At 39.3% G+C, this 16186-nt stretch overlaps 1 protein-coding gene across 6 annotated transcripts in view; it reads right to left on the reverse strand.

The window, feature by feature from the left end:
• SUCLG2 (succinate-CoA ligase GDP-forming subunit beta) overlaps positions 1-16186 on the reverse strand; it is a 310821-nt gene that overhangs the window by 185561 nt on the left and 109074 nt on the right. For all 6 annotated transcript variants that reach the window (XM_067755135.1, XM_067755138.1, XM_067755132.1 and 3 more), the window contains exon 3: positions 256-355. In XM_067755135.1, coding sequence (XP_067611236.1) covers positions 256-355 — 100 coding nt within the window. The remainder of the gene's footprint in view (positions 1-255; positions 356-16186) is intronic.

The raw sequence follows: 16186 nt of genomic DNA on the forward strand, positions 1-16186 counted from the left end.
AACATGATGAACCACTGATTGTCTAAAACAGGAGTGTCAAGTTTTCACCAATTAGTGAACAAAAATCCTTTTGTGGGAGGAGAAGGGAAGCTAAGGCACTGCCAGAGCCCTCGACCTGTAATTTACTTCCTTTATGTGCCACCTCCTGCTCCTAGTCCCACCCCAGCCCTCTTTCTCGCTGCTCCTTTCAGTCATGAGCAGGATCTTCCATAACTGCTTGCCCCAAAGACAAGGAATTAAAACCTCCTGGCTTACTCTTTTGTTAAATGAACACCTCCTTTCAAACCGCTACTGAAGACACCTTTTCCTCTTCCTCCAGCTAAGATCTGGGCTTTTAAAACAATTTCTTTTGCATCTGCAAAAAAAATCCAGAGTTAGTAGTTGATTTACAATTCTTTTTTTTTAAGCAACAAGTGAAGTGGTAATGACATAACTTCCAAAAGTGACTGGTAAAAGCTCTCTCAAACCGACTTTGAAAATGAAGGCAATAAAGAACTTCAAAAAACATCAATGTGCCTAAATACAAAGGCTGTTTATTGAGGACACTCAAATATTTCCTGCCAGTTTAATCTAATACTCAACCATCCCAAGGGAGAGCAAGGCATGTGTTCCCTGGCTCTTCTGAGTGTCAGAAGATGGTAAATAAATCCAGGCTGGAAGTATTAATTTTACTGTGTAAACACACTTCCATGTGGCAGAGACACCAATCTGCCAATCAGAGGAGTTAACTACCCGTCAGCCATCTGAGATGTCAAAGGGAAGGCTGGTTTATGTGGGGGAAAGGTTTATTAAAGACAAGATGCAAAGGGAGTACTGAAGAACTGTATTCTTGGAAATCAACGGTTTTCTGAGCAGTTGTTCTATGTATCAGTGGGGCTGGGCAAGGGAGGAGGAAATGGATTAAAACTAAAAGTAAGCAGTATCTTTTCAATGTTGGCAGAGTAACAGAACATCCCAGAGGAAAGTGTTTGTGGAATCTTTGTTTCTCAAAACACTCAAGGAAAGAGTGAGCTGTTTGCTCTTGACCTTTGAGACCAAAGTCATAAACTCAAATATCTTTACAGGACTGGTGGGAAAGCTGGATGTGTGAAGCAGCCCAGTGATAGAGAAGGCGCCCTCAGCCAACAGGAATGCTCCCCTACCCAACCAACAAAAAGAAAAAAAAAGTCAGCCCCCAAATCAAATGCATTTAATAAATCAAAGAGTACACATCTTCAGGCCACAGCTTGGCATTCTCTGTTTGTGATCAAGTTTTGTTTGAAATTAGAGAATTAAGTCAGACAATCTCCGATACGGCTCTAACGGTTTTCTGGTTCAGCACACTAGGTTTAGAATCACAGACCCACGTTTTAATGAAGCCTTCATCCCTTGCCCAGCTGTGTGATACTGGGCAAGTTACTTAATGTCTCTAAGACTCAGTTTACTCAATTATGAAACAATGTTGAGGGTTATTTTAAGAATTAAATTAGAAAATATATGCAAATATCCCCAAATCCTAAAAACTCACTAATGAAAGAGTATTGCCACGATCAGTTAGTACATTTATTACCTTTGTATATTGTGAGGAACCAAAAAGTTGAGATGGTAAAAACTGTCGGAATCTGCAACCACTCATGTAAGGTCCATAATTGTTGGTTATTTCAACTATTACGACCATCACTGTTGTTACTCGTAGGCAAGTAGGCAACGGTTCAAAGAAAAGGAGCCACAGGTTTTATCATGAAGGCAATGGGGCGCTACGGAAGGATGTGACACTATGAAGGCACTGGGTGAGACAGTCACTCTAGCTGATATAATCAGATTATTAAGGCTCATTGTCTTATTGGTTGGTCTTCCCTTCTATATTTGTACACACTCAGAAAACCAGGGTTTACCTTCTCTCAGAAGTATACATAGTTCCTTCTTTGCTGCCCTCTATAACCTCTGACAATAGTTTCTGCCCAGGGTATGAACCATAACAACATCAGTCAAACGGTGTCTTAAAATAAACTAGTTCCCATGAAACTGAGTAGAAGACAAGCTATGGTGACCGCTCATTATCAGAAACTCACCAGGAATGGGACCAAATAAAATGAATTTATTGCATATTTAGGCTATTGCATGTAGGAGTAGTATTAAGATCAAGAACTTTGAAGAAAAACAGACTTAGTTAAAATCTCCAACTCTGCCTATCCCTTTATTTACAGAGAAGAGGAGAATGAGATTCAGAAAGGTAAAAGTAACACGTCCATCTATAAAATAGTCAAAACAAAAATAATCTATAGTGTTAGAATGAAGTGAAGAATAAATGAAAATAGTAGGTAAAGTACTCATCTCAAAGTCTGGTGCATTAAAAAAAGAGTCAAAATATGATGTCCATCATCATTATAATTATTTTCAGCAATTAAGCAAAAAAGCAGAATACAGAAAGACATTTCCAATTTCTCTTTTTAAGACCTCAAGTAGAAAAACACTTTTTGCTGTCTACTTAAGTTTTTAATTGTGATCTCTTCAAATTCTTTAAAAAGGATAACTAGCATTCCATTGCCATTATCATTTTTCATATCCTCCTCATCCAGAAAAAGAGATGCTTTCCTCTCCAAGCTTTCCAACAGCAAAACCTGAAAGCCATGCAGACTACCTAAATGGGCAATGTTAACTGGTGTTACACAGGTGTGATTAGATAAGCTTTAGGCACTAACCATCAAGACACAGAAACAGTTGTAGGCTCAATGAAGTGTTGTCAGTTATTCACATTACCACCGATCATGTATTAAAGGATTCCAACTTGGTCTACAGTTGGTAGACCAAGCAACTACGTTGGAGACAGTGAAGCCACACACTGGGGCAAATAGAAAAAGGGAAAGAAAAAGATTATATCAAATCTAGGTACATCTTCTGCAGCTTACACCCCAGGCCAAAAATAAGTTCACTACAATCATCTCTTCTGCTTAGATCTCAAATACTAAATCAGTACAGCAGGTCAGTAGCCCAAAGTAAAATAAGTTTGTCTCATCTTGAGGGAAACTCACATAAAGTAATTTAACTCATGTGGCTATTTACTCAAAGTGTTAAAAATTAAGTGGTCAAATCCTTCTGAACAGTAACTAGTTTTTTCATTCAGTATTTACCAAGTGGATTCACACTTAATGTCACTGTTTCCATTTTATTTAAAGATCTGATTTCTCCAAAAACTTGTACAAATTTCTGTTTGTTTTTTTAATGTTACCTCTCTGTTCCCAAACAGAACTACAAAAGAATATCCATACAGGAAATTCCATATTTGCATGAATACACAGATGAATTAACTGTATTTTAGGATATAAAGCTAAAAAGAGACAGTGGGGGAGGACTCTCCTCCAAGAGATTTTGTACAGAAATGGATTGCATTTATACATTGATAACCATATTACTGGTATAACCCAGGTCTGTATAACGCCAAATTCCCTGCTCTTAACTGATACTTTTACATGCAGTAGCTTAAATATGCAATACATTCATTTTATTCTCTTCCTTTACTGGTGAGTTTCTGATAATAAGCAGTGCTCATGGCTAGAGTTCTATTGGGTTTGATGCAAACCAGTTTACTATAATTCATATATATTTTAGGAGAAAAAAGCACTATAGAGACATATTCGATAAACTTAATAGATACGTAAGACTTTAAAATACCATTATCACTTAAGAGAACAAACTTTATAGCCATTAAGAAAGCCTAAAAAAAACCCCTCTGAGCCATGGTCTTATTTCACTCTATTAGCATTAAAATCATGCTTTCTCGGGCTTCCCTGGTGGCGCAGTGGTTGAGAGTCCACCTGCCGATGCAGGGGACACGGGTTCGTGCCCCGGTCTGGGAAGATCCCACATGCCGCGGAGCGGCTGGTCCCGTGAGCCATGGCCGCTGAGCCTGCGCGTCCGGAGCCTGTGCTCCGCAACGGGAGAGGCCACAACAGTGAGAGGCCCGCGTACCGCAAAAAAAAAAAAAAAAAAAAAGAATATCAATAACAGTAAGTTATTTTCAACTATCCTTTTTAAATAGTTTGGTGATCAAACAAACATTTGTATTACTGAACTGGTTTTTATTCAGTATTGCGCTCTTTCAAAGTGTAATACTTTCTAAACACAAAATGTATTACTCTATATACCGGTACTGTAGCAAGGTGACTACTACCATGATCATCTATTTTGATTCAATAACACTGTAGTTTGGGGCGGGGGGTGGGGGAACTACGATTTCTATGATTCACTGACAAGCAAAATTGGAATATTCAGTTTTAAGCACAACGGCACTGTGTAATTTCTAACATAGTGATCACCTTTCATGAGGTTTGATAGAATCCTTAATAGAGAAAGTTAAAATGTATTTCAGATTTACCTATTACTGTACGGCAAGGAGAAAGCGGAGGGGGAGGCAAGAGAAGAGTTGAAAGATACTACGAAAAGATGAATCTTAATAAAGAACATACAATTTATAGGGCGATAATAGAGACCCAAGTGGCAATTTCCCGAAGGAAATGAGCTAACATCCCTGTTTTCATTATGACCTCAGAACCCAAACTTAAAAGTGGAGAATTACCTATCTTAATCATTACTGTAATATCTCCTATAGACTGACCCCTATTTCCTCAAATTGTGAGTAGGTTGCTCGCTGGGAAATAAGACTGTTTCTGAGAATGAAACAAGTATTTCAACTTTCAACAAGTCTGACATGGGCTCACAAACACTGCAATAGAGAATTTCAAACATATGAGACCTTAGAATAAGCCATTTCACCACTGGTCACATCCCTAGACTAAAACAGAATTGGAGATACTTGGCTCTCCATCAGACTGCTACCCATCAAAGACTTAAATTAAACATACCTGGAACAGTGATTTACAAATATAAGTAAAAGATGGAAATAAAACGATCTCTAGGACAGGGGTTTTGTAATACAAATAGGAAGTTATCCAGGGAGACATTATTTCACATTAAAAAATTCTTTACTGATAAGGCTTTTATGTAAGTTTTAAATCTTAATTTCTTAATATGGTAAGCCAATTAATCCCACATTATTTAAAATAATTCCTTCATTTGGATACTGTGGGGGCATGATAATGCCCATTTGAACAGTTTATTAATTATAATGAAGATAATAATATTATCTTAACACAAAACACAATTTTATTTTCGAGGGAATCATTTTGAGCTCTTATAAAAACCCCTAAATTAAAGTTTGATAAATCATTCTTTTTCAAATTGCCATACTCTTAAAAATATTGTATATTTAATCCTACATTATAGACCTTATTAAAATCTATAATGATAAATTAGCCTACTCTTCTGATTTTGTCACTGGTGTTATTAATTGCTTTCATAACCTTTAATACACACTTTGTTGGTGATAAAAATTTTAAAGCTAGATAAAAATTACCTCCAGAAAGGCTCAATTTAGTTGTAATAGCTTACTCTTTCTGTAGTTTAATACTTATAAACCAATCTTACATTTTGCCTATTAGATTAAAAGATATATTTCCATAACAAAGGTTAAGGATAGAACCTCCTGACACTGATGCCAAAAATAATGTGATCATATTCAAACAACTGTAGCTAATCAAAAAATGTCTAATGGGCTTTCCTGGTGGTGCAGTGGTTAAGAATCCGCCTGCCAATGCAGGGGACACAGGTTCGACCCCCGGTCCGGGAAGATCCCACATGCTGCGGAGCAACTAAGCCTGTGCGCCACAACTACTGAGCCTGCACTCTAAAGCCCATGAGCCACAACTCCTAAAACCCCAACACCTAGAGCCCATGCTCTGCAACAAGAGAAGCCATCGCCATGAGAAGCCCACGCACCGCAACAAAGAGTAGCCCCCGCTCAGCGCAACTAGAGAAAGCCCACACACAGCAACGAAGACCCACCGCAGCCAAAAATAAATAAATTCATTTATTTTAAAAAATGTCTAATACTATAAGACTGTAACCACAGGACATTAAACAAATCTTCTGCAAATGAAGCCACTTGATAAAAAGAATTTTTCAGAACAAGTTTCTTCAAAAGAAGAAATTTCCAGAAATCTCTACTGTTTTATGTATAGTAGGGATTAATGATATACATTACTAATAATAACATCTGTAACATTTGTAACTTCAACATATCCTGGAAACAGTCACAGATGATGAAAAGCATTTATGAACATCAATAGCATTTCTACAGTATTTTGTGGTACGCTTGAAGGAAAAGAATGATAAAGGAAAACTAGCTATTAAAAATTCATTTTTTCCCCTGATTTTTAAGGCAAAGATGTGTTCAGTCAGGGCTCAATGAGGGAAGCAGAACCACTGTGAGTTATGGATAAGGGATTTATTACAGGAATTAAAGCTGAATTTGTAGGAGATGCTGAGAAAGGAAAGGTGTGAAAGTAGAGGCTGGAGGATCAGGAGTCACCAAGCAGCCAATGAGAGGAGTCACCAACTAGCATATGCAGGATCTGTGAAGAAGGGTATGGGACTTGTTGCCACGCACCTCATGATGGCTTTGTGTCCATGTTGATCAGCAAGGTCAGCAGTTGGGAAAACAGCTAGACATGGAGTACAAAGGAACAAAGACAAGTTGGACCCTCTTTCCAGCATGTCTACATCTACCCATCACTGCATCACAAAGTAATGGCTGCATTTCAAGTTCTGTGCAAATTCCAAATCTGGGCAACTCTAACCTGATATATACAAGGAAGGGGATTCTTAGAAACAGAGTTCCACCTTAACCAAGCTGACACAGTATAAATTACCACAGATGATAATAAAGGAATCAGAAGGCAAAGCCCATAACTGTTGCAGGTTCAGAATTAATATTTTTTGACATTTTTCTGAGCGGCTTGAGAACCTATCCTGGGCCAGGGTATATGAGGGATATACTCTGTCTGTCTTCAGTAGCAGACAATTGGAAGCTACATGATCATACAGAAATATAAGGGGATCTCTTGTTGATGTGAACCAGTGATGAACAAGAGGGGAGAAAAAGGTGACAATGCCCAGAACTGATATGGGAAGATAAACTCACAACAGTTTTATTTTCAGAGACAACTGGAAAGACTGTGAAGTTTAAAATGCATGCAACATATATATGGCTGGGCTGCACTCATATTTAAAGATGTTTCTTTCACTTTCACAGCAGTATTACTAGTATTCTGAGATCTTCCACCTTCATGTTTAGAAATCTTGTCTATTCCCTATTTTCTCTTACTTAAGTCAATTCCTCTATCTGGCCCTCCACTTGCTGAGAGATGCTCTCATATGCTACTGTCTGGAATCAGCCCCACTGCCTGTTTGCTGTCCTCATTCTGCCACCCTGGTCTACTGGCCACACCACCACCAGTTTCCTCTAGTCAAGAAAGATCCTCCAGCTTCTCACAAGTGGGTCCTTTCTGGGGACCTTCTCAAGCAGAGTGGCTGAGCCCCTAGTGAGGCAGCTTTTTCCTTTTCAGCATAGTCTCTATCCCAGAGGACACAGTCTCCAGGAGAGACTTGGGATCAATGAAACCTGACGCTTTTGTGCCCTCAGAGCTATAGCGCCTGCTGCCCAGCCTTCCCCTTTCCTCACTCACAGAGATTTAGCAGGAACCCCTCAACTTTCTAACCAGCTCCACTCTTTAGAGATTCTTTCTCCTAACAGGCCCTGATTTCCCAATTGCAGAGTGCATCCAAAATCCTTCTCAGCCTCCTGAGTCCAATGCAAATCAAGGAATAGTACTGGGCATCTGTTCCATGTTCCTGAAAAATTCATGACAGTTAAGAAACCTGGAATGTTCTAAGACAATTAGGAGGTCCATCTGTCCAATGCACACAAAACACCCTTTGGTAGAGTAATCCCACTTCTGTGAAAATCAGCTACAGAAACAAGGATTTTCACTGCAACGTTATTATAAGAGGGAAACACTGAAAACAGCCAAAATGTCCATCAGCATTTGGACATTCGGGTTTGGAAAAACAAATTTTACATATCCACACGATGAAATGATACGATACTATATATCTATCAACCATGATTAAGTATATCTTTATGTATAAACATGGGGAAATGTCCATAGACACTATACGCTTTAAACTGAGTTAATGATTAATATTTAAAAAGTCACATTTGTAAATATAGTCATATATTTAGATTATAGTCATTATAGTCATAATGAAATCTAAATGGACAATAACCACATTATTAACTGAGGTTATCTTAAGGAGGTAAGGAGGGGTATTATGGGTAGAACATTACCTTTTTTCAGTACTGCTTCAAATTTTTTGCAATTATCATGTGCTGTCATAAAAAAATAAAAATGTGAGATAAATATAGGCAGTTATTTATAGTGGTTTGTCTTGAATATTTAAATGTTCCTTTCTGTATCAGTCTTTATAGTTTTAATCTGTGGGGTCAGGGATGCCTACACTTGAGGAGGCCTCCAGAAGGCATCTTTAAGAAATATGGCTCATCGTCTTACAACATGACTTCCTAAAGTGTCATGCAAGAAAACTGACAGCAGCAGAAAAACTTTTTTCCCTTTTAAAATATCTCTTGAGCACCTGCAGGAATTCAAAGATTTAAAAAAGTCATAGTCACTGCCCTTCAGAAACTTAAAATCTACTGAAGGAAAGAGATACAAACAAAGAATTACTGAAAAACATGAATGCTTTCACAAGTGGCAAGAACAAAGTATAGTGAGAAGGGGAAATGGTGTCAAGTTACGCAGGGCAGGAGAAAGAATAGAAGAGCCGGCAAGAAAAGAAGAGCTGTGAGTTTTCTAGGTAGATAAAGCTGGGGAGTGAAGATACCAAGGGGTAAACAGCTAAGAAAGGCTACTTTGCTTTTCTATTTATACTTGTTTGGCTGTCTTAGTTACCTATTTAAATTAGAAACCACTATAGCATCACTTCAAATAAACCAGTAAAGCATGCCAAGGACTCAGCACTCAAATTTGTTATTTCAGATCTTCAGAAAACCTCTACTTCAATAAAAGTTTTTTATCTATACTCAGGAACAGCATATAAATGAAAAAACACATTTATGGTCTTTGTTAAATTTAGTTATTTTGCCCTAAGTGCTTTTAAGATCTCCAATAATTTTATCACGGTGGTCTTTAAAAAGCCCCCAATCAGGTACACTCTCACACAGGGCTGTGAAAGCTCCCAAGGGGTCAGTGAGATTCAAACTAAGCAGTTGTTTAATAATAGCAAGAGTTACGTATATGTCCACCCCCTCCTAACCTGCAAATAAACACATATTCCAGACTTAAAATGTTCAACCATTCTAAATGCCAGAAATATAGAACCCCAAACACTGGCTTGGTGATGTTGCTATAAAAAGGAAACCAGGAGGTTCTCATTTTCCATTTTAAAGCGCTACAGTGGTGGATGACACTCTGGAGTTAAGTAGAAGCCAGGAATGACCCACCCCAAGGGAGATGAAGGATCTCAGAACCACCTTCCCATGATATACACATCTACTGTGGTCCAGCATAAACTGTTATGTAGCCTTCAAATTACATGGAGTTTTAAATGGCAGTGTCTTGCTCTTTTATTGCCTGTCCTGATCCATTCATTGTGCCTGAAATCTAAGTCTATTGCTTGAATGTTAAACACAGGGAGGACTTTAGATTGCATCCTAGAGGATGAAATCATGCAATTTCGGTGAACTAGGAAGAGTTTATATTTGGCTGACTTTCGAGGCTTGCAAAGGCCTGAGAAATAGTTACTTTTTCCTTTTCCTGCTATGCCAGCTTTCGTTGGTTTTCATCCTTCCTTTCTTCCCCTCTGCTTCCTTCTCACCCTTCCTACCCTTCCTTCCTCCTTTTCTCTTACCCTTCTTTGTATTGTTTCCAAATTATTTAAGTGCAAGTTCTATTATATCTAAGATAACTAACTTCAGTTTCAACAGTTCAGTTTCAACAGCCTGAAAGATCAGCACTAACTTCAAATTTCACCTCCCATCACACCCTCCTCAAAACCACTCCCAAATAAGGACTAATACACTTAAATCCCTCAGAATTGGAGCACTCATCATCAACCTGATCTATACCTGACTTCAGAAGCCACAAAGCCTGGACCTACTTTCTTGGACTGTCTTCAGAACAACCTTTCTGATTATCTTTGAAGCATTCAAACTAGGATGGTCTCTTTCTGGGACTTCCTGCATCTTTTTTTTTTTTTTTTTAATGCCTGGTTTGAGCAAGAATTCATACTGGAATGAGCCAGCCCAAGTGTTATAAATAAGAAATTAAAGAATTAACAAGCTGATGTGCACCCTCTAGGATGCACATCATGGGGAAAAATTAATAAAAATTTTTTGAGTTGAGTTTGGAATTGTTACACTCGAAAACACAGTAAAATACTCAAGAGCTGGCATCCACACCTGGGAAAAGTAAATGAAAATTCTGGCAGGTTTTAAGTAGCTAGTACTAGTGTGGCAGAGAAATAAAATCCTGTTTCATGCTTGACCAAGCAAGCAGTCCTATATGAGGATACCCTCTGAAATCCCAATCACTAGGAGACACTTACTCTCAAGATTCACATTTCATTATGGCAGCTGGAAAGCCACCAGATAAGCCTATTCTTCCTACCCACTGACCGACCTCTCCTTTAAAAATGTGGCCAACATCTGTTCTGTATCCCACACTCTCGCTCACCATCACAGTTTTTTTACTCTGTTTTTCACCTTAGTTTCCAGGAATATGATATCAGACATCTGGCAGTAAATAGCACATCCACAGAACTACCTAAAATATTCCCTTCATCTCCCACTGCTAGTGACCTTAAATCCAGCTGCAGCTTTTTTCAGGTCCCTGACCCTTTCTCTTTACCTCCCATCAAGAGTTTGGAACAGGCTGTCATAATGCATAAACATGATTCCACTGTGGGGAAGGAAGGAGATCTTGCTACCCTAGATGAATTTCCCAGGACACTTGTCCATAAAGCTATGGACAAGTGTCCATAGCTATTTTGTCCATAACCTCAAAATAGGATGGCTTAGCCGTATACAAAGGGAGCGATTTTTATGATGAATTAAATCAACATTGACTCGGGAATGCTACAAAGTCTCACAAACCAGATGCCACCTCTCCTCTGAAGGGCCTTCTAGTTCAAAGGAGATGCCACATCGAAGAGGGGCCACAGAGCTGGGGAGGGCCCTGTCACACTGGATGAAGCCACACTCAGTTTAGCCAATCATGCCCCTCACACCTTCTCTAGTGTTTGTTGCTACTGAAAGGCACACACAGCATGATGCAGAATGAGATGGCCTCATTCCCCTGGAAATGACCAAGCAGGAGTGCCAGGTACATAGTGGGCCCTCAGCATATGGTCATTCATTTATAATCATCACTTCTTTTGCACTGTGAAATCATAATCACAGTATTTATTAGGTGTTTACTGTGGAATAAGATTTGTGCTAAGTGTATTCATTACCCACATTTAACAAATAACTCCACTGAGGTTGAGTTATCCGGAGTAACACAGCTAGCAAGAAGTAGAGTCAGAATGTTTCAGCAAGAAAAATAATTCTAGAGACTGTGCTTTAACCCTTTCACATAAGAGCCTCATTATTGGGTTTTTTTCCCCCAACATTTTGTTATTAAAATTTCCAATCACATAAAAAAAAAGTTGAATGACAAGTAAAGATCTACACATTCACCACTCGGATTCTATAACTGCTAACATTTAACTACATTTGCTTTATCCCAGATCTCTCCATCCATCACAGCCCATCTTATTTTTTCATGCATTTCAAAGTAAGTTACAGACATCAGTGCAGTTACCCTTAGACTCTTCAGGACTCATAACAGTAACTAAAGTTGATACCTGTTTACAGTTCCTTTTTGGCGAGAGATACAATTTACATACAGTGAAATGCCCAAATCTGAAATGTACCATTCAGTAGGTTTTGACAAATGCATATACCTGTATGACTCAAATCCCATCCAAGAAATACATTGTTGTTTGTGACAGCATATTACTAGAGTGTCCTTAGGACAAAATATCTAAATAGAACAGCACTGACAATGAGGATATTAAATCTCTTACTGAATTTTCACTGAAACTAAACATAACAAAATATTAAATTCTTACACCTCAGCACAAAGATCAATCCCTGGCCTACAGACAGGCCACCAACAGATATGTGACTATTCAAGGCAGTGTAAAAAGCAATCAGTTCTCCCCCGCCCACCCCACGACCTCCAAATCAGAATCCTGCTCGAAACATTCCTAGTCAGAGTCAGTGACATGCAAAGTACTGATTTAAAAAGGGATTTTTTTGTTTGTTTGTTTACCACGAGCATATATAACTTTTTGAAAACAACTAATTATTTTAAAACATGAACTTTTCCAGCCCTGATACTTTGAAAGCTCAGGGAAACTATCAATAATAGCTGCACCAAAGGTGTTTCCTTGCACCATGTCTGTCCTGGTATTTTGGTGTGGCTATTCCATTTTGAAAAGGGAAGTGAATTCTCCTGGGGATTCTTGCAACCTCCAGAAAAGCCAGGATGATGCTTCCAGCCTTAATCTGATGCTTAAGTGATAGAGTGATGAACATGACGATCTTTACCCCAAAGCTTTTCTAGGCTGTCAATGTCCCTGTCACTGCCTGAAATTAACATATTGGGATTGGAGACTTTCCATAAGCCTCCAGGGTTTTTGAAAGAAAACCACTAGAAAGTATTTAGAAGACAAAAGCCAAGACACATGTGCGCTATAACCTACATTACTCTTTTGCAGACTTTAGAAAATACAGATACAAATGTTTTAAAAAAAAAGTCTGCAATGATAGAAAGTCTACATCAACAGTTATCTAGAGGGGGTGAAGTTTCCAATGATTTTTACTTCCTTCTTTAAAGCTTTGATATTACCTGCACTTTTTACAAGTGCTTTATAAATGCTTATGCCATTTATAATCAGAGAAAAACTATTTTCAGATTTAAATAAAATATATGTTTATGTGACCTAGTAAGAACAATAACAATATTATTGCTAAGTGGGGGGGAGGGGGGAAAAGTTTTCCGTAATCGAAAATATGTGTCATTAAATATATGTACATGTATGCATACAGGCATATATAATATGTATACTGAGCATTAATCTGGAATAAAATATACCAAAGTATTAACTGATTATTTGGAGCGGGGGAGGAGATTACTGGTAATTTTTTCTTCTTTTTGACGGCAAATATGCTACAAAGAACATGTATTATTTCTGTGAATTTTTAAAGCAAGTTTATCACACATTAGATTACAGTGGTGCCTGAGATGTGCACAGAACGCTGCCATTCAGCTTCACTGGGCTCTACCACCCCTTCCTCACTTCATGGGCGGTATGACTCAGAATGGAGGACAGAGGCAAAACACGGCCACTTCTCAAATCAGCAACTAATCTTCCAGTTCAAAGCCAGCTATGGTGTTCCCTGGGCCTAGGGACTCACACACCTGTGCTTTCCAGAATTGGTTGCATCTGATCCATGCAAGAAACATGAAGATTCGTCCCTATGAGATTCAGGACAAGTCACTGGGGCTCAAGTCACCAGTTTCCTTAAGGGGACATAAAGGGGTCAAGTGCCCTCTTGAGGTGCCCTTCAGCCCTTCAGATGTATGCGTGGAATTATTAAAGCATCTCCTTTCTATGTACATAAACCTACCATCCCCCTTAAGTCCCTCCCAAAGAAGGAAACATATTGGAGATGATCAGAGTATACTGGTAAGTTAATGAGCCACTGGTAGACAGCCTTGGATCACAACTCAGGTTTTTCCCCTCACTAGCCAGTTGAGTGACCTTGGCCAAAGAATAACAGAACCTCTATTTTCTCATCTATGAAATGAAGCTGATAAAAGTAGCGCTTACCTTTGAGAACTGCTATGACTATTAAATGCTACGGGTTGGCGGGGCGGGGGGGAGGCAGGGAGTATGTAAGGTATGTAAAGTTACTTAACACAATACCTGGCTTACATCCTCACTTATATTTATGTCTTAAGTTTCAAGTAGATGATGATGATAAGGATGAATATGTTGTCCATTCGGCAAAAATGTTTCATAGTAAGTAATAAATGCAGTTTTACTGACTTTTATAAGTGTTTAGATACCGATGTCTTACTATTTTTCCAATCATTCAGAAATGATCAATAAAATGTGCTCATGGTTGATGAGAACATACTAGTTCAAATCAAGTTTTGTTTTTTTTTTGCGGTATGTGGGCCTCTCACTGCTGTGGCCTCTCCCGTTGCGGAGCACAGGCTCCGGACGCGCAGGCTCAGCGGCCATGGCTCACGGGCCCAGCTGCTCCGTGGCATGTGGGATCTTCCCGGACCGGGGCACGAACCCGTGTCCCCTGCATCGGCAGGCAGACTCTCAACCACTGCGCCACCAAGGAAGCCCTCAAATCAAGTTTTAAATGGTCAGATACCTTCAAGAGAAACCCAAATCTATAGACATTTAGCATTGTCCTCCTGCTACCTCCCAGATGGACTATTGCTTTTGTAAGTAAACTGAGTATCTCTGGATCCCAGATAGGATTCCCCTGCCACAAATGCACACCATGTTTTTATTTACGTTTGGATAGCAGTTTGTTTAGTTCCAAGGTCTGCATGTTTCCTTACTTTTTGCTCATCTCCCTTTCGATACCCTTGACTGTTGCCTGGAACGAGTGGCCCTGGTCCATCCGCCACGTTTCCTGGCAGAGAACTCATTGCTTGACTCCATCTGGAGTTGCTCAACTTCAGGCCTCATTAGCAGGCTGAGGCTTGTACCAACACAGCACATCCCTCCCCCAGCACTGATGCTGGGTCTGTTCCAGCCCTGTGGCAGCCTGCAGGGGAAGGAAAATGAGCTGGGAGGCAAGCTAGACACAGAAATTGGCTGGCATTTTGTACGTCAGCGTTAGGACACATGGCTCTCTGTCCTTTAGTGTCATTGCTGCCATTGCTATTACTGTTACTATGGTGGTTGAGGCTGTTGTCATGTCTTGAAGACATCACATTTTCAGGACTGTCTACCAAGAACTCGTCAAAGGACTTTATACACCTCATCTCTTTTAATCCTCACATCAGCCCTCTGCATAAGATACTATTCCTAGATATCAGAACACTGAAACTCAGAGAATTGAAGTCCCTTGTCCAAGATCACACACAAGTTGTAAATTCCAGAGCACAGGCTCAGGCCAGAGCTGAAGATCCACCAGCACCATCTGAGCATGACCTCCTACTACCCTCACCAATTCATGTTTGCGGGAGTGAATGAGGTTGGGAGCGGGTAAGGTGACAGTGGTCAGAGAGAAAGCAAGCCACCCACTTCCAAATTTGACCAGAATTCTTGACCATGGGTTCTGGGATCTGTCAACTAAAATGAAGAAAAACTGATGACCCAATAATAGCAAGAACACGAAAGACCTCCCATCTTGAGTCAAACGAAAGGCTATGCCCATAAGGTAGCTCACATGGATTAACAGCTTCACAGACAAACCTTTTAACTGTGTATACAACCAAATGTTTTTGTGATGTATTGTACCTGATCGTCTTGTAATGAAACAAAGCCTACTCTATCAGTGTACTGCCTCAGTACTTTTTTTATTATTATGCATGGTTTTTCTTTTTTAAAGACAGCAGTCCAGGTTGATGGGGTGCAGATGTCAGAGAGGAATTCTCTAAAGGCAAAGGCAACACTGGCCCTTCCTTCTCTGAGGCACTTGTTACCACAGACAGGGATGTCCACGACACAGGAATGCCAGAGTGTGGGCCTGAGTCCACTCTCTAGCATAAGGGTTCCTGGATTCAAACTCTGCTTCAACTCTTTTACTTAGCTGTATAAAATCTTAAAAGTCACTTAACCTCTCTAAACTTCAGTTTTTTCCTCTGTAAAATGGAGAGGATAATAGTAAAGCTCTCATGGGTTACTGGGTAAATTCAAGTATGCAATCCATGTGAGTACTTTGAAAAATGCCTGGCAACACAGCAGGTGTTTTCTTTTAAAGAATGTGAACTACTATAGGTTTTATGACTTACATCCTCTGATTTCGCCTCATACATTCCTTAAATAAATCCATTAGCTTTCACATCTTCCTCTAACAAATGTCATTACTGTTTGAGCCTCTGCTAGGTGACAAGCAATATAATGGGTGCTTTGCGCATCTATTATCTTTAATCCTTCCAATAATTCCATAATTTAGAAATTATTGTCCCCAGTCTACAGTAGAAAACACTGA

This window comes from Pseudorca crassidens, chromosome 10, assembly GCF_039906515.1.
Source record: "Pseudorca crassidens isolate mPseCra1 chromosome 10, mPseCra1.hap1, whole genome shotgun sequence".
NCBI classification, from domain to species: domain Eukaryota; kingdom Metazoa; phylum Chordata; class Mammalia; order Artiodactyla; family Delphinidae; genus Pseudorca; species Pseudorca crassidens.